The following is a 19,900-nucleotide window of genomic DNA, read 5'->3' as shown; positions in this document are numbered from 1 at the left end:
ACTACTGCTGCCATGACCTTGGTGAAGACCCGGGGGGCTGTTGCCAGACCGAAAGGTAACGCTACGAACTGCAGGTGTTCGTCGTGTATGACGAAGCGTAGGAAACGCTGATGCTCTGGTGCGATCGGCACGTGGAGATACGCATCTTTGATATCTATTGATGCTAGAAAATCTCCTTGAGACATTGAGGCTATGACGGAGCGTAGGGATTCCATCCGGAACCTCCTGACTTTTACGTGTCTGTTGAGCAACTTTAGATCCAGGACGGGCCGATACGATCCGTCCTTTTTTGGGACCACAAACAGATTGGAGTAAAAACCGTGACCTTGTTCCTGAAGAGGGACAGAGGTCACCACTCCTTCCGCTTTTAGAGCGGCCACCGCCTGCAACAGAGCATCGGCTCGGTCTGGTGGGGGAGAAGTTCTGAAGAAACGAGTTGGCGGACGAGAACTGAACTCTATCCTGTACCCGTGAGACAGAATATCCCTCACCCAACGGTCTTTGACGTGTGACAGCCAGATGTCGCCAAAGTGGGAAAGCCTCCCACCGACCGCGGGTGTGGGAATCGGAGACCTCAAGTCAGGAGGACGCCGTTTTGGCAACGGTTCCTCCGGCTGCCCTTTTTGGGCGTGACTGAGACCTCCAAGAATCTGAGCGTCTCTGGTCCTTTTGAGTCTTTTTTGACGATGCGAATTGGGACCTGCCCGGTCCTCGAAAGGACCGATAACCAGACTGACCCTTCCTCTGTTGGGGTCTGTTTTGTCTGTGTTGCGGTAAGGATGAGTCCTTACCCTTGGAGTGTTTGATGATTTCATCCAAACGCTCTCCAAACAATCGGTCACGAGAAAAAGGCAAATTGGTTAAGCACTTCTTGGAATGAGAATCTGCTTTCCAATGTCTCAACCACAGGGCCCTACGCAAAACAACGGAGTTGGCTGACGCCACTGCCGTGCGGCTTGTAACGTCAAGAACAGCATTAATCGCGTACGACGCGAATGCCGCCATTTGCGAGGTCAATGGTGCTACCTGCGGGGCAAATGCACGTGTGACGGAGTCAACTCGCGCAAGCCCGGCTGAGATAGCTTGGAGTGCCCATACGGCTGCAAAAGAAGGCGCTAATGACGCTCCAATCGCTTCATAGATGGATTTCAGCCAGAGCTCCATCTGCCTGTCAGTGGCATCTTTAAGTGCCGCTCCATCTTCAACTGCAACCAAGGATCTAGCTGCAAGCCTGGAAATTGGAGGATCCACTTTTGTACACTGGGTCCAACCTTTGACCACCTCAGGGGGAAAAGGATAGCGTGTATCTTTAAGCCGTTTAGGAAAACGCCTTTCAGGATAAGCGTGGGGTTTCTGGATTGCGTCTCTAAAGTCAGCGTGGTCCAGAAAAGTGCTTAAAGTACGCTTAGGGTATCTGAAATGGATTCTCTCGTGCTGCAAAGCTGACTCCTCCACAAGAGGAGCTGGTGGGGAAATATTTAACATCTTATTGATGTTAAATATAAGATCATTAACTATGGCGTCACCATCTGGTGTATCTAGATTGAGAGCGGTTCCAGGATCAGAATCCTGATCAGTTACGTCCGCCTCATCACCCATAGATTCATCTCGCTGGGATCCTGACCATTGGGATGAATGTGAAGGCCCGTCATAGCGAGCCCGCTTAGGCTGCCCGGGGCCATCGTCCGAGTCAGAGTCTTCACCCTGAGGTGTATATGCCCGCCCCGGAGCTTGGAGCTGAGGGGGACCAGGGGGCAATGATTGCACAGTGTCCGTGGCCTGAAGTACAGGCCTAGCTCGCAATGTGTCAAGAATTTGTGACATAGTGAGAGACATTCTGTCAGCAAAAGCTGCAAACTCAGTGCCTGTCACCTGGACAGCATTCACAGGTGGTACACCCTGGGTCACGTCCAGCAGAGGCCCCGGCTGTGCAAGCGCCGCAGGGGCCGAGCACTGCACACAATGGGGGTCTGTGGAGCCTGCCGGTAGAAAAGTCCCACATGCGGTGCAGGAAGCATATAATGTCTGTGCTTTGGCACCCTTGCGTTTTGCGGACGACATGCTGCTGGCTCTCTGAATGTGAGAGAGTCTATAGCCAAAGGGCGACCAGCGCTATGTAATACCAAGTATTTGTAGCAACAAAATACTAAGAATACTACTGGCACAAGAGGGGTGAGCCCTGAGGGCTGCTTACCGCCCGCTGAATAGCGGGTAAGAGGCTGCAGAAATCCTTGTCTGGGTCTCCCCGGCTCCCCTCTGCAGCTCAGCGTGTCAGCAGGAATGGCTGCCGGCGTCTGTGGAGAGGGGCGGTCCGTGGGAGTTCCCAAACAAAAGTGCGGGAAACAGTGTCCCCTCTGTGCCGATTGTGAGGGCTGGAGTATGTAAAAACGACTCCAGCCCTCAGCGCTGATGCACTGGCCAGCGTCCCGCCCCTCTCCTGACTGGCAGGTCTGGGGGCGGGAACGAACGGGAGCAGGCCGCAAAAGCCGGGGACTCGAGTTATCAGCGCGGCCGCCGTAAAAGCGCGGGCCGCGCTGAAGTCCCCGGCGCACCACAAGTGCCAGCCGCGCCGCAGTCCCAGCGGCCGGCATGACCGATCTCTAGATGTGGCCAGCGTCCCGCCCCTCTCCTGACTGGCAGGTCCGGGGGCGGGAACGAACGGAAGCAGGCCGCAAAAGCCGGGGACTCGAGTTATCAGCGCGGCCGCCGTAAAAGCGCGGGCCGCGCTGAAGTCCCCGGCGCACCACAAGTGCCAGCCGCGCCGCAGTCCCAGCGGCCGGCGCGACCGATTCCTGGAAGTGTGCCTGCTTCAGCTAAGCTGAATGAGGCCATGGCACAAGCGCCGTAGCGCTGATGTCCCCCGGCGCACTACAACACCCAGCATGCTGCGGTGTGAGCGCCTGCACGGGGACACAGAGTACCTTGAGGATGCAGGGCCATGTCCCTGATATACTCTGCTCCATCCAGCATCTTGTCCAGGGGCTGTAGATGGAGCCCGGTCTCAGTGCCTGGAGACCAGTAAATCCCACTTCACCCAGAGCCCTGTAAAAAGGGATGGGGAAGGAATCAGCATGTGGGCTCCTGCCGCCGTACCCGCAATGGGTACCTCAACCTTACAAACACCTCCGACATACAGTGGGGTGAGAAGGGAGCATGCTGGGGACACTATATGTGTCCTCTTTTCTTCCATCCGACATAGTCAGCAGCTGCTGCTGACTAAAAACAATGGAGCTATGCGTGCGTGTCTGACCTCCTTGCGCACAAAGCTAAAACTGAGGAACCTGTACTCCTACGGGAGGGTGTATAGCCAGAAGGGGAGGGGCCTTACACTTTTAAGTGTAGTTCTTTGTGCGGCCTCCAGAGGGCAGTAGCTATACACCCACTGTCTGGGTCTCCCAATTAGGAGCGAAAAAGAAATTCCCTTCTTCTTCAGCGCTCTATTGGGAGACCCAGACGATTGGGACGTCCAAAAGCTGTCCCTGGGTGGGTAAAGAAATACCGCATGTTAGAGCTGCAAAACAGCCCTCCCCTACGGGGGTGTCACTGCCGCCTGCAGGACTCTTCTACCTAAGCTGGCGTCCGCCGAAGCATAGGTATGCACCTGATAATGCTTGGTGAAAGTGTGCAGACTGGACCAGGTAGCTGCCTGGCACACTTGTTGAGCCGTAGCCTGGTGTCGTAATGCCCAGGACGCACCCACGGCTCTGGGTGAGTGGGCTTTTAGCCCTGAAGGAACCGGAAGCCCCGCAGAACGGTAGGCCTCTAGAATTGGTTCTTTGATCCATCGAGCCAGGGTGGCTTTAGAAGCCTGCAACCCCTTGCGCGGACCAGCGACAAGGACAAAAAATGCATCGGAACGGCGCATGGGCGCCGTGCGGGAAAAGTAGATTCTGAGTGCTCTCACCAGATCTAACAAACGTAAGTCCTTTCCATACCGGTGAACCGGATGAGGACAAAAGGAAGGCAAGGATATATCCTGATTAAGATGAAATGAAGATACGACCTTAGGGAGAAACTCCGGAATGGTGCGCAGCACTACCTTGTCCTGGTGGAACACCAGGAAGGGAGCCTTGGATGACAGAGCTGCCAGCTCAGACACTCGCCGAAGCGATGTGATCGCAACGAGAAACGCCACCTTCTGTGACAGGCGAGAAAATGAAACTTCCTTCAGAGGCTCGAAAGGCGGCTTCTGGAGAGCAACTAGTACCCTGTTGAGATCCCATGGATCTAACGGCCGCTTGTACGGGGGTACGATATGACAGACCCCCTGTAGGAACGTGCGCACCTTAGAAAGACGTGCTAGACGCTTCCGAAAAAAAACACGGATAGTGCCGAGACTTGCCCCTTAAGGGAGCCGAGCGACAAGCCCTTTTCTAACCCCAATTGCAGGAAGGAAAGAAAAGTAGGCAATGCAAATGGCCAGGGAGACCCTCCCTGAGCCGAGCACCAGGTAAAGAAAATCTTCCACGTTCTGTGGTAGATCTTAGCAGAAGTGGACTTCCTAGCCTGTTTCATGGTGGCAACGACCCCTTGGGATAATCCTGAAGACGCTAGGATCCAGGACTCAATGGCCACACAGTCAGGTTCAGGGCCGCAGAATTCCGATGGAAAAAACGGCCCTTGGGACAGTAAGTCTGGTCGGTCTGGTAGTGACCACGGTCGGCCGACCGTGAGATGCCACAGATCCGGGTACCACGATCTCCTCGGCCAGTCTGGGGCGACGAGTATGACGCGGCTGCAATCGGATCTGATTTTTGCGCAGTACTCTGGGCAAGATTGCCAGAGGTGGAAACACATATGGGAGCCGGAACTGCGACCAATCTTGCACTAAGGCGTCTGCCGCCAGAGCTCTGTGATCGCGCGATCGTGCCATAAATGCCGGGACCTTGTTGTTGTGCCGAGACGCCATTAGGTCGACGTCCGGCACCCCCCAGCGGCGACAGATTTCCTGAAACACGTCCGGGTGAAGGGACCATTCCCCTGCGTCCATACCCTGGCGACTGAGGAAGTCTGCTTCCCAGTTTTCTACGCCCGGGATGTGAACTGCGGATATGGTGGATGCTGTGTCCTCCACCCACATGAGGATTCGCCGGACTTCCTGGAAGTCTTGCCGACTGCGCGTCTCTCCTTGGTGGTTGATGTATGCCACCACTGTGGAGTTGTCCGACTGGAGTCGGATCTGCGCCCTTTCTAGCCACTGCTGGAAAGCTAGTAGGGCAAGATACCCTGCCCTGATTTCCAGAACATTGATCTGAAGGGTGGACTCCTGCTGAGTCCACGTCCCCTGAGCCCTGTGGCGGAGACAAACTGCTCCCCACCCTGACAGACTCGTATCTGTCGTGACTACTGCCCAGGATGGGGGTAGGAAGGATCTTCACTGTGACAATGAGGTGGAAATACGCCACCATTGCAGAGAGTCCTTGGCCGTCTGGGAAAAGGAGACTTTCCTGTCCAGGGAGGTTGACTGCCCGTCCCATTGGCGGAGAATGTCCCATTGAAGTTGGCGCAGATGAAACTGCGCAAAGGGAACTGCCTCCATGGCTGCCACCATCTTCCCTAGGAAGTGCATGAGGCGCCTTAAGGGGTGCGACTGGCCTTGAAGGAGATACTGCACCTCTGTCTGCAGTGAACGCTGCTTGTTCAGCGGAAGCTTCACTATCGCTGATAGAGTGTGAAACTCCATGCCGAGATACGTTAGTGATTGAGTCGGTGACAGATTTGACCTTGCCAAATTGATGATCCACCCGAAAGCCTGGAGAGTCTCCAGCGTAACATTCAGGCTGCGTTGGCATGCCTCGAGGGAGGGTGCCTTGACGAGTAGATCGTCCAAGTAAGGGATCACCGAGTGTCCCTGAGAGTGCAAGACTGCTACCACTGCTGCCATGATCTTGGTGAACACCCGTGGGGTTGTCGCCAGACCGAATGGCAGAGCTACGAACTGAAGATGGTCGTCTCCTATCACAAAACGTAGAAAACGTTGGTGCTCCGTAGCAATTGGCACGTGGAGATAGGCATCTTTGATGTCTGTTGAGGCAAGGAAGTCTCCTTGAGACATTGAGGTAATGACGGATCGGAGGGATTCCATCCGGAACCGCCTGGCGTGCACATGATTGTTGAGCAGTTTTAGGTCCAGAACAGGACGGAAGGAGCCGTCCTGTTTTGGAGCCACAAAGAGATTGGAGTACAAACCCTCGCCCTCGTTCCTGAGGGGGGACAGGGATCACCACTCCTTCTGCTCTTAGAGCGTCCACCGCCTGCAGCAGGGCATCTGCTCGGTGGGGAGGTGGGGCCGTTCTGAATAATGGAGTCGGAGGACGAGAACAGAACACTGTCCTGTGCACGTGAGCACAATGTCCGTCACCCACCGGTCTGTGACCTGTGGCAGCTAAATGTCGCCAAAGGCGGGGAAGTCTGCCATCAACCGCGGATGCGGAGAGAGAGAGAGCTGAGAGTCATGAGGAGACCGCCTTGGTAGCGGTTCCTCCGGCTGCCTTCCTTGGGCGTGATTGAGCCCGGCCGGAATCTGAGCCCGTCTGAGGTTTTGTAGCCCTTTTGCACGAGGACAATTGGGACCTGCCCGAGCTTGGGAAGGACCGAAACCTCGACTGTACTTTTAGGACAGCTTTAATAGGGTAAGTCGCAGTGCAGACATTGCGGGTTACGGACGCCTCTGCGGTACAGATGTACATGTGCTCAAGGCCAGCTGCGCAAGAACAGCTGAACAGGTTAGGTTGCCTATACGGCTGTGAATGCCGGAGCAACCGACACGCCGATAGCCTCCTAGACAGATTTCAACCAGAGTCCATCTGTCTGTGAATGGCAACTTTAAGTGAAGCCCCATCTCCAGTGCAACTATGTCTCTAGACGCAAGCCTGGAGATTGGAGAATCCACCTTTGGACCCTGGGTCCAGCGCTTGACCACGTCAGGGGAAAAGGGATAACGTGTATCTTTAAAAAACGTTTGGAGAAAACGCTTATCTGGTAAGCGTGGTGTTTCTGGACTGCTTCTCTGAAGTCAGCGTGGCCAGAAAAATACTCCATATCCGTTTGAGATACTGAAAAGGGACTTCTCCTGCTGTGAAGCTGACTCCTCCACTGGGGGAGCTGAGGGAGAAAGATCCAACCTTCCATTGATGGACGCTATAGGATCATTCCGTATGGCGTTACCATCCGGTGTATCCGGATTGAGAGCGATGTCAGGATCAAAGTCCTGGAGAGCTGCCTTATCATACAGAGAGTCCTCCTGGGACCCCCCCGTTCCAAATGAGGTAGGTCAGGAAGATTGCCCATGGCCTGTCTGGACTGCAAGTCTCTATCTTATGACAATATATCTGTCGAAACTGCAACTCCGTCCCTGTCCTTGGACAGGGTTGACAGGTGGTTTCTTTGGCCACGACTAGTAGAGACCCCGGCAGACGAAGTGCTAGAGACCCCGGCAGACGAAGTGCTACAGGGGAGCATTCACACAATGGGACGGTGTCATGAATAGCATCCCATGTAGTAAAAACAGCACTGAAAATCTGTGTTGCTTTTTTGCCGCTGCCGACTAGCCATCTAGAAGTATATAGCCAAGAATGGTGACCGTACAGTGCAATGTATAGCATACAAGCATAAAGTACAAATGAACACTGCAGCACAAGCAATACAAGCAGCATAGAAGCCTATGCCCTGGCACCCCTGCTCTTCTGCTGCTGTAGACTAGTCATCTAGGGGAATATAGCCCAGAAGAGTGACCATACAGTGCGATGCATAGCATACAAGCACAAGTACAAATGCACACTGCAGCCCATGCAATACAAGCAGCATAGAAAAAAAAAACCTGTGCCCCAGCACCCTTGGTTTTCTGCTGCTGTAGTCTAGCCATTCCAGGAGAATATAGCTAAGACTAGCGACTGTACAGTGCAATGTATAGCATACAAGCATAAATACAAATGAACACTTCAGTACGTGCAATACAAGCAGCATAGAAAGCCTGTGCCTTAGCACACCTGCTTTCCTGCTGCTGATGTGTCGCTCTCCAAGCGGGCATATAGCGACCTATGCAGTTAAAATACACATGTACACACTGCAGTATATATTGGGGTCAGCACTATGTGTGCCGCTTACCGCCCGCCTAAAAGCGGGTGTATGGTCGCCATAGTCCTGCCTGGTTGCCGAAAGTCCGAGCTCGTACTGCAGTAATGGCTGCCGGCGTCTTCCCCAGCTCGTGTGAGGAGGGGCGGGCCGTGGGCGTGCCCCAAGTCAGAGCGGGAATCCGGCGTCCGACAGTGTGCAGTGAGAGGGCTGGAGCATGTAAATAAGGCTCCAGCCCTCGGCGCTGCTGATTGCTCAGCGCCTGTCCCCTTCCCTGAGTGACAGAGAGGGGGCGGGAACGAAGCGGCACTAGGCCGCAGAAGCCGGGGACTGGATTTATAAGCGCCGCCGCCGTAAAAGCGCGGTCGGCGCCCAGTCCCCGGCGAACTACAAGTCCCAGCCGCGCCGCCGCTCCCGGAGCGTCCGGCGCGGTAGTTCCCAATACACAAAGTCACTCAGCAAAGCTGCAGTGACTGTAACCCTTTACTGTCCCCGGCGCACTAGCACACCCAGCAAGTCTGGAGTGTGCTGTGTCTGTGTGTCCGGGGACACAGAGTACCTGTAATGGTGCAGGGCCATGTCCCTGAACGGTACTCCAGCTCCGTATCCAGCAGGTTCAAATGGGTCTGTGGATGGAGCCCGGCGTCAGAGCTTTGAGGCCGGCAGGATCCCACTTCCTCAGAGCCCCCCAGGGGGATGTGGAAGGAAAGCAGCATGTGGGCTCCAGCCTCCGTACCAGCAATAGGTACCTCAACCTTACAACACCATCAACGGGTGAGAAGGGAGCATGCTGGGGGCCCTATATGGGCCCTCTTTTCTTCCATCCGAAATAGTCAGCAGCTACTGCTGACTAAAATCTGTGGAGCTATGCGTGGATGTCTGACCTCCTTCGCACAAAGCTTGAAAACTGGAGAACCCGTGATACCACGGGGGGGTATAGCCAGAAGGGGAGGGGCCTAGCACTTTTTAGTGTAGTGCTTTGTGTGGCCTCCGGAGGCAGTAGCTATACCCCAATCGTCTGGGTCTCCCAATAGAGCGCTGAAGAAATATAAAAAATAGCATGTATGGTCTCATTTTATTGTGAGCGAGACCGTGCTACTGTCAGCTCTGCGGACCAGCTCACAGGGATGCACAGTCATGCCCGTTATTTACAGATGTGACTGCTCTGTGAATTGCCACGTTCTTCTGAATGTAGCTTGTGCTCCATGAAGACTGTTATACGTATACGACTGTTGTGCTAAAGCACAGATTAAAAGGCGTTTACTCCTGGACAATCCCAAATTAATTTAGCGCCCCATAGAATATAAAAGCACCACCACCTGCAGCGAAGCCATTCCAGAGACGACAATGCCGCCATTACTAGCAGGTGACATTAGAAGCAGCGTTCACATTCCGTACAATGAATGGCAGCTAACGGACAAACAACTCATCAATATTCGGTCATGGCGCAGATCCGCTCTGGTGAAGTATTGATAAGCCGCAGCCAATCAGCAGCCACTAATCGCAGTAGCGTTGACATGGCACGCTATGTACCTTTAACTACCGGGAAGAGCACCGACATGACTGGAATGACACCGCTGCAGGAGACAAGTATACATTGTGAATATTTTCTATCGTGCTTGGAACTGATGAAGCAATGATATCCACTACTGGACAACCCCTACTTAAAGGCTGGGATTTGTGGCCAGAGTGCTCACATCTGACATTAGCCATAGGCTACAGCTCCATTGTGACTTTTGGTAGCGCAATTTGTTTATTTATTTTAACTTTCTAGTGCCACTGCAGATCACATGAATGCAGTAAATTACAGGCAACTCAATACGCCACTGGCTAGCTGTTCTGGGCTAGTCACATAGCACAGGTCACAGTGGAGCACCAGCCTTAAAGGCGTAGGCACTTTATGCTCATTTTAAGACCTGTATTGCAGACATGATTTTGTGGCGCTTACGAATATAGAAGTACTAGAGATTCTCCTCCGATGCTTGTTAGTGAAGCCTTTCATCGGGCTGTGCAGCTCTCCATTTCACAAAATACAACTGCAGGTGGAGAAGACTATGACCAGACCCAGCCATCAGCTTTCCCATTTAACATGGTCTCTATTGGAGGAGTGATGGGCTGGTCTGGTTACAGTCCCTCCACCAGCAGATATTTTGAGGACAGGGGAGCTGTGCCAACTGTTATGAAGTGAACCTGTAAGATATTAGAAAATGCCACAAATTAATGTCCCCATTGTGGCCGACCCCTTTACCCAACAATCATAATCTCAGTCATTTGAATGAAAAAAAAAGCTTAGGAAAATTAACTTTAAAAAGAGAAATAAATAAATATTTGAGCAGTTGCGCCCAACGTCCTTTCAGATACTTCCCAGGCACTTGCCTTCTTCCACGTCAGCTTACCTTGCAGCACTCAAAATTCTTTGTTTTCTCTTTACATCGTCATCCAGTCTTGTGGACTTATTTTGAGCGTTTTCAAATCACCTTTGGTTTAACCCTTTTATTCAAATAAAGCCTGAAACCCAGCGTTTTTAGCACATCTTACCAGAATGGTCAGCTGCAGACAGAATGTAAAAGCCCATAGAACGTGTTAAGCAATCCCATTATGTGCAGAAGGCCCTCTCTAAAGTGATGCCACTCTTCCTACCCTATGATCAGGTGTGAATTGTTGCAATTACGATAGCTGAAAACACTAAAAAAAATATAAATCAAAAGGGGATAAAAAGTGTAGCAACAATAAAACCCCCTTTACTAACACGTAACGGAGAATGTACCAGCCTTGTATTTCCTACAAGGAAGTAAACCTGAGAAGAAGGAACTCTGCCAGAAGTTACAGTAGGTCTGCCAAGCGAACCCCATGAACTCATCACAACTGCTTGTTTTAGCTACAACTTCTACAACTTATTTCACAATTTGATACATCCTTTACTGATTAGACATTTTTGAGAAGTAGGATACAAAAGGAAACACTTGTGGTTACCTCGTTTGACTTGATCTTGACCTTTGCTCTTTAGGGCTTGCAAGGTGAACTTGGACAAGGGTCAACCAAATCGAACTTGGCTTTGGATATAAAGGTACGTAATTTGAACCCTCAGCTTGGTGCAGGCTGTGTCTTTAGTGCTTGGCAAGAACCTTCCCTCTTCCAGTTTTCTTATCTGTTTCCACCCTCCCTCTTTATTCCTTGAAGCTGCAACTTCAAAGGTGTCTGTGGGCTTTACTCTTGGCTCTATCTAACCAGGCTCATTCAAACCTTGGGGTGCTTGCCAGCTACTGTGGACTGCTTTACATTTTCTGAGACAGAGAAATAAACACACATACAGTTAGGAAGCAAGCACGGCCATGCTCCTGAACATCAACACAGGCACAAAGGATATTGTATATATGCAAATCCTCGGGAGCGACGATTGTAGTAGTCAAGTGGAATGTAAACGTCAACTATGGGGCCATACCGACCAAATTCACGCCGTAAATCCTCCGGCCTGAAGTGTGTAAGGCAAAGAAACAAAGTGGATAGTGTAATTGCACGGCTTTGGCATGTTAACAATACATAGACTCTGCTGTATACAATACAAGAAGGTTTTACGAAGCTGGATTCTATCATTGACCCGTTTACCCTACAGATAACAGGCTTTGTTTCTCCAGAATCACTTCTCTAAAGCCCCCCCCCTCCCAGTCACATTTAACGACTTTCCAGTGATCCAGACGAGACGATCTGATAAGGATCGCTGATAAGTCGCTAGGTGGTCGCTGGTGAGATGTCAAACAGTCAGATCTTCACAACGATGTAGCAACCAGGGCTGTGGAGTCGGTAAGCCAAACCTTCGACTCAGGCTCCTCAATTTTCCTTGCACCGACTCAGACTCCAAAGCCCTGGTAGCAACGATACAGCGACCTGTATAACAATCTCGGTGGTATATGTCTGAGCTCTGAGTGGTCAACGAGGTTGTTAGTAAGGCGTCAAACACTGAAGCATCCTGCCCAGCAGGACCTCGACGATCAAAAAATGGTCCAGGCCATTCCGACACAACCAGCGATCTCACAGCAGGGGCCTGGTCGCTGCTATGTGTCAAACGTAGCGAGACCGCTGGCGAGGTCGTTGTTGTGTCACAGAATCTGTGACTCAGCAGCGATCTCGCTATGTGTGATAGTACCTTAAGTGCCATGGGATGTAGCAATCTTACCTGCATTATTAAGTTACCGGTGGAACAGCACAAGACAAGCTGAAGATTACCTTATTGGTAAAGCAAACAGCTCAAGGATACATCAACTCAAAGCTTGATTCATGCTGCCCAAACCACAGGTAGATTTTCTCTAAAATACAGAAGTGCTTCAGAGAAAAATATACCTGGCGGCACGACCGCATGCTCCAATTAATGCCGCCTCTGGTTTGGACATGATGAATCAAGCCTCAGGTGCCCTGTTAACACTAGAAGTCCCAGGAATTTCGAGCTGATAGGGTTCCAATGGTAGAAATGTTAAATGACCCCTCTCTGGGACTTTTAGTGTTAAAGGGAACCGGTCGCCAAATTTGTCGACTATAAGCTACTGCCAGTGGGCTCATATATACAGTATTCAGGAATTGCTGTATAATTTCTCAGGCCACTGTGTAGAACTAAAAAACTGTTTTATAATACTCACCTAAGGAGCGGTCTGGCGTCTCCGCTCTGCGGCGATTACTGTCCTTCTGAGGCCCGTGTGTATGGCGCATCTTACGTCATGCATACTAGCTGGCATTGAGGTCCTGCGCAGGCGCACTTTGATCTGCCCTACTCAAGGCAGATCAACGTATTGTAGTGCGCATGTGCAGGAAGTCTAACCTTTCCTTACGCCTGCGCATTACAGTACTTTGATCTCCCCTCAGTAGGGCAGATAAAAGTGCGCCAGCACTGGACCGCTGTGTCTGCTTGGGTGGATGACATAGATGCGTCATCCACACTGGGCAGGGTAGAAAAACAGACAATTGAATGTATCAGCTCACCGTGTAAAGCTCAGTCCTGGTTTCGTCCTGGAGCACGGACAGGCACTGCCACAGACCGGTATATCATGAAAGAAAAGAGGATGTCCAGCTCTTCAGGCAAGGAAAACCAAGGTCTTTATTTCATTATGCAGACACAACGAATGACATGACCAGCACTACGCGTTTCAGGTGAAAACACTCACCCTTAAGATGGTTTTCCTTGCCTGAAGAGCTGGACATCCTCTTTTCTTTCATAGAAAAACAGATTGCAGCAGAGAGATGACAGACCAGAGAGCAGAGACACCCATCGGACCGGACCGTCCCATAGGTGAGTATTATATGGCTATGTGCGCACGTTGCGTACTGTCACTGCAGAAATTTCTGCAGCGATTTAAACAGGACACGTGCGCTTCAAATCGCTGCAGAAAGAGTCCGTAATGGAAAAAAAAAAAACACGATTCCATGCGCTCTGACTGCAGCCCCTCCCATAGACAGGGCGGAGGCTGCATGCAGAGCGCAGGAAAGAAGTGACAGGGGCAGCAGCCGAAGCGCTGCGCTCTAATAGGCCACGTGCGCACGTCTCCTGCATAAGCTTCATAGATTATGCAGGGGATGCAGGACGTATGCAATTACGCTGCGGTGCAGATCGCAGCGTAACTGCATGTAAATACGCAACGTGCGCACATAGCCTAAAAGGGTTTTTTATTTTATAGAGCACAGCCTGGCGCTTCTATACAGTACTGTACTCTGAAATGCTGTATACAAGGTCAGTGGTGGTGGACGCAGCTTATAGGGGCCAAGTCTGATTACCGGTTCCCTTTAAAGGACTTCATTAACACAATACATTGCAACTTATACACTTGTGCCAATTAATTTCCAGATATAATCCTGTTTCAGAAATCTGTAGACTGGTACTTGTAAACAGATTAGGCATTCATTTGTCAAAGCTGTGAACTGGAGTAAAATGCACCACATTCATTAATAGGAGTGCCACCTGATCGCCTTGGCACATCTTTCAGCTGCTTTATGCCCACCATAAGAAATGAGCTCTCCTCAGGGCTTGTATTACAATTCTGCTGTAATTTACTGCACTTATGTTGCACAAGTTATGCTATGTCGGTCGCACCCACTTTCAGCTAAGCTCTCCACCCACTTCAAACAGATAGCGGAGCTGGATGGGTCTAGCGGGAAGGCCCCAAGACTCAATTCTGAAATTACAAGTCCAACAAACATGTTATGACATTTATATCGGTCTCTAAATGGCTTGATGAATTGGGGCCTTAGTTTGCAATATCCATATGTAGAGTTTTAGAGATCACTGCGCAGCTGTCACTCATTGTGAAAGGGAAGCTGAAAATCTGAACAATTAACCCCCTCCTGATTCGGCTTTATTCCATTCGGCTTTACTTCCCGTAAGTTAGAAAGAAAAAAAAAATCCAAGGAAAGTGAAAGTGAGAAAAAAAAAGCCACCCACGCTATTCCTCCACTGTTTTTTTTAGTTATGTTTGTGTGGTAAAATTATATGGCAGTATTGTAGGGTTTTTTTGTTGCCAATTAGCTTTAGGGGTTAATATTATATTTTGATAAAAGAAAAATGTACAGACGCAGCGATATCCAAGTAGGTTTTATTCATTTTTTAGTGCCCTTAGGAAACAAATCTAAATCTGACTGCTTGTACTATACACTGCAATACTGAGTATAGACAAAATTACACTTGTGGCGGAAGTTCAGAAACAAAGATGGCAGCGTCGGGGCCTTCAGAACGCCCCTAACTGCAATGGAAACCCCATCAGCTCCCCACAAGTGATAAAGCACAGAGGCTTCACAGGGGGACTAAGACAGCAGCCATGGTGGGCTTCAGCAGGGCCCCCCGGCTGCCATAAAAACCCATGAGCATCCCAGTATGGTACTGCAGGCCGCCGACCATGGCCATAGACACATACCAGCAACCATGCCATTTCAGTGATTGACTATTTTAGCAGGGGTGATCGAGCAAGCTCTGGTCACTGTGATTACAGGAGGATGCAGGCAGTGTAACATCTGCCAAGTGGGTACAGCACTAGAGCCCCCTCAATACACTGTAACCCCACTTACACACCTCCTTACTGCATAGAAAATGTGCTAGGCTGGAGTTTTCTATGCAATGAATCCAAAACAAATATATGCAGTGACATTCTTTGACATACGCTGGATGCAGCGGGTCTATAGGCACATCAGAGAATGCTCTGTGTATACAAACCAAACAAGATGTGAATATAGCCTCACACAACCCCAGCTCCTATGGCTGGATTACATGTCACGTGTCCCCCAGGCTAGATCCCTTATCTCTATTACAACAAATTCTTTGGCCTAAATCATCTGTACAGAAGAGGATGACATGCACTCAGGTTGTGTTACTTTATTCTCAGAAGCACTCTTAGGATCTAGCCATAGCTGCAAGCTCAGAATGAATTCTATATATAAATGGGGCTCATCATGTTACTGGTACACAGCAGCCATCAGAAGAAGGGTATAATAAAAAAGCTATTGTCAATACTGTCAGTTTTTAACCCCATTAGATCCATAAAATATTAAAGGGCTTATCTGGGACTTTATATTGATGGTCTATCTCTAGGATCGGTCCCCAATGTCTGATCGTTAGGGCTTCAGCACCTGGCACCCGGCTGATCAGCTATTCCCAGCACCAGCCACAACTACACAGCTGTTGACCACACAGTGGCTGCGGCTAGGCACTGCACATTCGCCCCCCTGTTGATTTGAATACAGAGCAAATAGGCAGTATTAGCTTCAGCCACCATACAGTTGACAGAGCTCAGCATTGCTGTGTATAGCAGAAATAAGTCTCCTGCTAATGCCGGCCACGAGCTGGCTTTCATAGGAGTATTGAGATGACAGGCACAGGGTTCATCAGCTGACCTCTGACTGTCATAATATTATCGGGATCATGTTGGAGGCAAGCCGATGAGGGGTCAGAACTGCATGCCCCCCCCTGCCAGTGTGCGTTAAATCATGCTGCCATGAGATTGACAGAGGTATTTAACAGCTGCAGGCAGAGAGCTTCTCCACCCACAGCTGTTAGACGCAGATGAAGGTTGTATGATACAGCCTTCATCTGCAGGGAAAGATGCAGGCTCAGCGTGCAAAGCAGCATCAAAGGCAGGGAGATGACTTATAACGTGTATAGCACAGCATTAGTCGTTAAGGGGTTAACAAAAAGGGCAGCCCCAGACTGGCCATAGGCACTCTATAAATCAGTTACATGATAAAATCAATATAAATTACTTTCCAGAATTCCTAACTAGCTGTATTTGGCAGTGGGGGTGGAAAAAGGGAGATTCAATTCACATAAAAGATGGTGGTCATAATGAGGCACACAAACACCTTCGGAAAAGCACCCAGGGCTGGTTCAAAAAAATATATGGGAACAAAAGGGAGGCAAATTTAAGTGCCCCTTAGCCATAATCCCTGAATTGGTAAATATCACTCAGAGTACCAAACTCTGTTTAACGGGGCTGTCCATCGTCAGGGGATAATTTGAACTGTTTTTTACTTAAAGGGAACCTGTCACCAGATTTGGGGCCTATAAGCTGCGGCCACCACCAGTGGACTCTTATATACAGCATTCTAGCATGCCGGATAGTGTGCATGACGTAGGACGCGTCATGCACCCAGGCTTCAGCAGGACAAAGATGGCCAAAGGAGGAGGCGCCGGCACCGGAAAACTGAGCCACCTATCAGACTAGTCTGCATCGTACCGACCGTTTTGGCTGCGTATTATAAAGTGATTTTTATGTTCTACACAGAGGCCTGGGTTCTTACATACAGCATGTTAGAATGGTAGTGGCCGCAGCTTATAGGTCCCAAATTTGGTGACAGGTTCCCTTTAAAAGCATATATTTAGATATAAAAATTATTTTTGCAATTGGGTTTGGTCAAAAACGTTGCAGTTTGGCTTTGTTTCCCTGCACATTCAACTTTGATGTGGTCTATGGTTATGTCAGCCTAGGAGAAAATAAAAGGATGAAGTGTTTCTAACTCCTTGTTAGACCATCGCAGAAAGTGAGATCCTCAGGGGACCGGTCACCAGTCTCTTATACCATATAATCTGTGCACATCACTTCTAGACGCATGTAAATATGGTTCCTACACCTCTTTATACACAGTTACCCCTGGACACCTCTGAAAGGGTTAGGCTATGTTCACATTTCCGTTGTTTTGCTTCCGTCAGGTCTGTCGTTTTTGTGATGTCGACTGACGCAACGGATGTGTTAGGCTAAGTTCACACATCCTGTGTTTTGCATCAGTCACAATCCGTAGCCTTGAGGAATTACGGAATCCTGCAAAATATTTTGCAGGAATCCTGTATTTCCCCATAGACTTCTATTAGTGACGGATTGCGACTGATGACCCTGCGTTGCATCCGCTGCGTCGCGGTCCGTCGTTTTTGACTGACCGCCGAGCGGGGAGCAACGCAGAATGTAACGTTTTTCGGGCCGTCAAAATTAACGCGCCGCGCAGGAATCCGTCAAGCTTGTAATGCATGTCTATGGTGCTGGATTCCGTCGTAATCCGTCTTACAACGGAATCCAGCGCAGGATTCCGTCATGCTCTACTGAGCATGCCCAGCATGCTTGGCACGCCCACTGGGCTGTCCCAAACACAGACGGATCATGACTGATCCGTCAAAAAACGGACGCACAGCGGATGTAACGGACGCAACTGATCAGTTTTTTCACAGGATTCCTGTGAAAGGAATCCTGTGAAAAACACATCAGTTGCATCAGTTGACATCTTGAAAATGACTGATCCGTTGCTGACGGACCTGACGGATTGAAAACACAGGATGTGTGAACTTAGCCTTATTTCACAGAATTCTGTTCACAGGAATCCTGTGAAAAAAACTGATCCGTTGCGTCTGTTACATCCGTTGTGAGTCTTTTTTGACGGATCCGTCGTGACCCATTTGGGACAGCCCAATGGGTGTGCCAAACATGCTGGGCATGCTCAGTAGAGCATGATTGAATCCAGCACTGGATTCCGTTATGTGACTGATTACGGCGGAATCCAGCACCATAGACATCCATTATAGCTTGTGACGGACACCTGCGGAGTTCGTTTTTTTGCCGCTCCAAGAAACGTTACATTCAGCGTTGCTCCCGCATGACTGTCAGTCAGTAAACTGCTCCGTCACGCAGCGGATGCAACGCAAGGCCATCAGTCACAATCCGTCACTAATAGAAGTCTATGGGGGAAAAAACGAAATCCTGCAAAATATTTTGCATGATACCGTATTCCTCAAGGCGACGGAAGCAAAACAATGGAAATGTGAACATAGCCTTATATATGTGTCCAGTACTGTATGCGCTGCAGACAGACAGGGTCCTAGGAGGGAGGGCGCGCTGTACGGCCTGCTGCGCTGTGTGCAGACAGAGCTGGGGCCCTGGGAGGGAGGGCGCGCTGTACGGCCTGCTGCGCTGTGTGCAGACAGAGCTGGGGCCCTGGGAGGGAGGGAGCGCTGTACGGCCTGCCGCGCTGTGTGCAGACAGAGCCGGGGCCTGGGAGGGCGCGCTGTACGGCCTGCCGCGCTGTGTGCAGACAGAGCTGGGGCCCTGGGAGGGAGGGAGCGCTGTACGGCCTGCCGCGCTGTGTGCAGACAGAGCCGGGGCCTGGGAGGGCGCGCTGTACGGCCTGCCGCGCTGTGTGCAGACAGAGCCGGGGCCTGGGAGGGAGGGCGCGCTGTACGGCCTGCTGAACTGTGTGCAGACAGAGCCGGGGCCCTGGGAGGGAGGGCGCGCTGTACGGCCTGCTGAACTGTGTGCAGACAGAGCCGGGGCCCTGGGAGGGAGGGCGCGCTGTACGGCCTGCTGAACTGTGTGCAGACAGAGCCGGGGCCCTGGGAGGGAGGGCGCGCTGTACGGCCTGCTGACCTGTGTGCAGACAGAGCCGGGGCCCTGGGAGGGAGGGCGCGCTGTACGGCCTGCTGAACTGTGTGCAGACAGAGCCGGGGCCCTGGGAGGGCGCGCTGTACGGCCTGCCGCGCTGTGTGCAGACAAAGCCGGGGCCTGGGAGGGAGGGCGCGCTGTACGGCCTGCCGCGCTGTGTGCAGACAAAGCCGGGGCCTGGGAGGGAGGGCGCGCTGTACGGCCTGCCGCGCTGTGTGCAGACAAAGCCGGGGCCTGGGAGGGAGGGCGCGCTGTACGGCCTGCTGCGCTGCAGACAGAGCCGGGGATGATGCGCTGCTGTCGGAGCCGTCCGAGGGGCCGCACACTGCGCTACACCCGGTGTGTACCGAGCCAGTTGTATTTCCGCAGTACAGCTCTAACCCCACTGAGGAATCCCCTCCCCCAGCCGTCTGTAACCTTCCTACCCGAGCTGTGGTCCGCACAAGGCCCCCACTCATGGCGGAGGAGTCGCACCACCTGTGTATACCTGGTAGCATCAGCAACGTTTCTGACGAACAGCGAGGTGTTGGGCGGCCTGGTGTAGCGGGACATGCTGGCACCGACAATCCGTTACCGGGACCTGAACACCCAAAGCGCGGTACGTGGTCACGTGCACATCCAAGATGGCGACGCGCGCCTGATCTCCCGAGAGAAGGCGGGAAACCTATCCCTCAGGGCGGAGCCGGAAGCAGCCCGCCGGCCATGTTTCTTTCTGGAAGAAGTATCTTTCTACGCACATTGAATTTACCTGTCAGAGAACGCGACGGCCACCAGGGGTCAGTACTGTGCTGGTGGGGAGGCGGCAACCCAGCAGATTTGGCTTTCAATGAGAAGCAATATGGCACTAGAGGCGCTGGTCAAGGGGTTCTCAGCTTCCTACCACTGTTGGCTATACACTGCCATAGGTATAAGAAATAATAAACTGAGCATTAGGG

At 51.3% G+C, this 19,900-nt stretch overlaps 1 protein-coding gene across 1 annotated transcript in view; it reads right to left on the bottom strand.

Moving 5' to 3' along the window:
- SRSF12 (serine and arginine rich splicing factor 12) overlaps window positions 1-19,608 on the bottom strand; it is a 37,814-nt gene extending 18,206 nt beyond the window's left edge. Inside the window, exons 1-2 of the mRNA XM_075340138.1 lie at window positions 19,453-19,608; window positions 11,441-11,545 (exon numbers count right to left, since the gene is read on the bottom strand). Of these exons, the coding sequence (XP_075196253.1) occupies window positions 11,441-11,545; window positions 19,453-19,517 (170 nt within the window). The 5' untranslated portion in view covers window positions 19,518-19,608. The remainder of the gene's footprint in view (window positions 1-11,440; window positions 11,546-19,452) is intronic.
- Window positions 19,609-19,900: the final 292 nt, after the last annotated feature.

Source organism: Anomaloglossus baeobatrachus, chromosome 3 (assembly GCF_048569485.1).
Source record: "Anomaloglossus baeobatrachus isolate aAnoBae1 chromosome 3, aAnoBae1.hap1, whole genome shotgun sequence".
Classification (NCBI taxonomy): Eukaryota; Metazoa; Chordata; class Amphibia; order Anura; family Aromobatidae; genus Anomaloglossus; species Anomaloglossus baeobatrachus.
The sequence above is the reverse complement of the archived record's forward strand: the minus strand, read 5'-3'. Positions and strand labels throughout refer to the sequence as shown.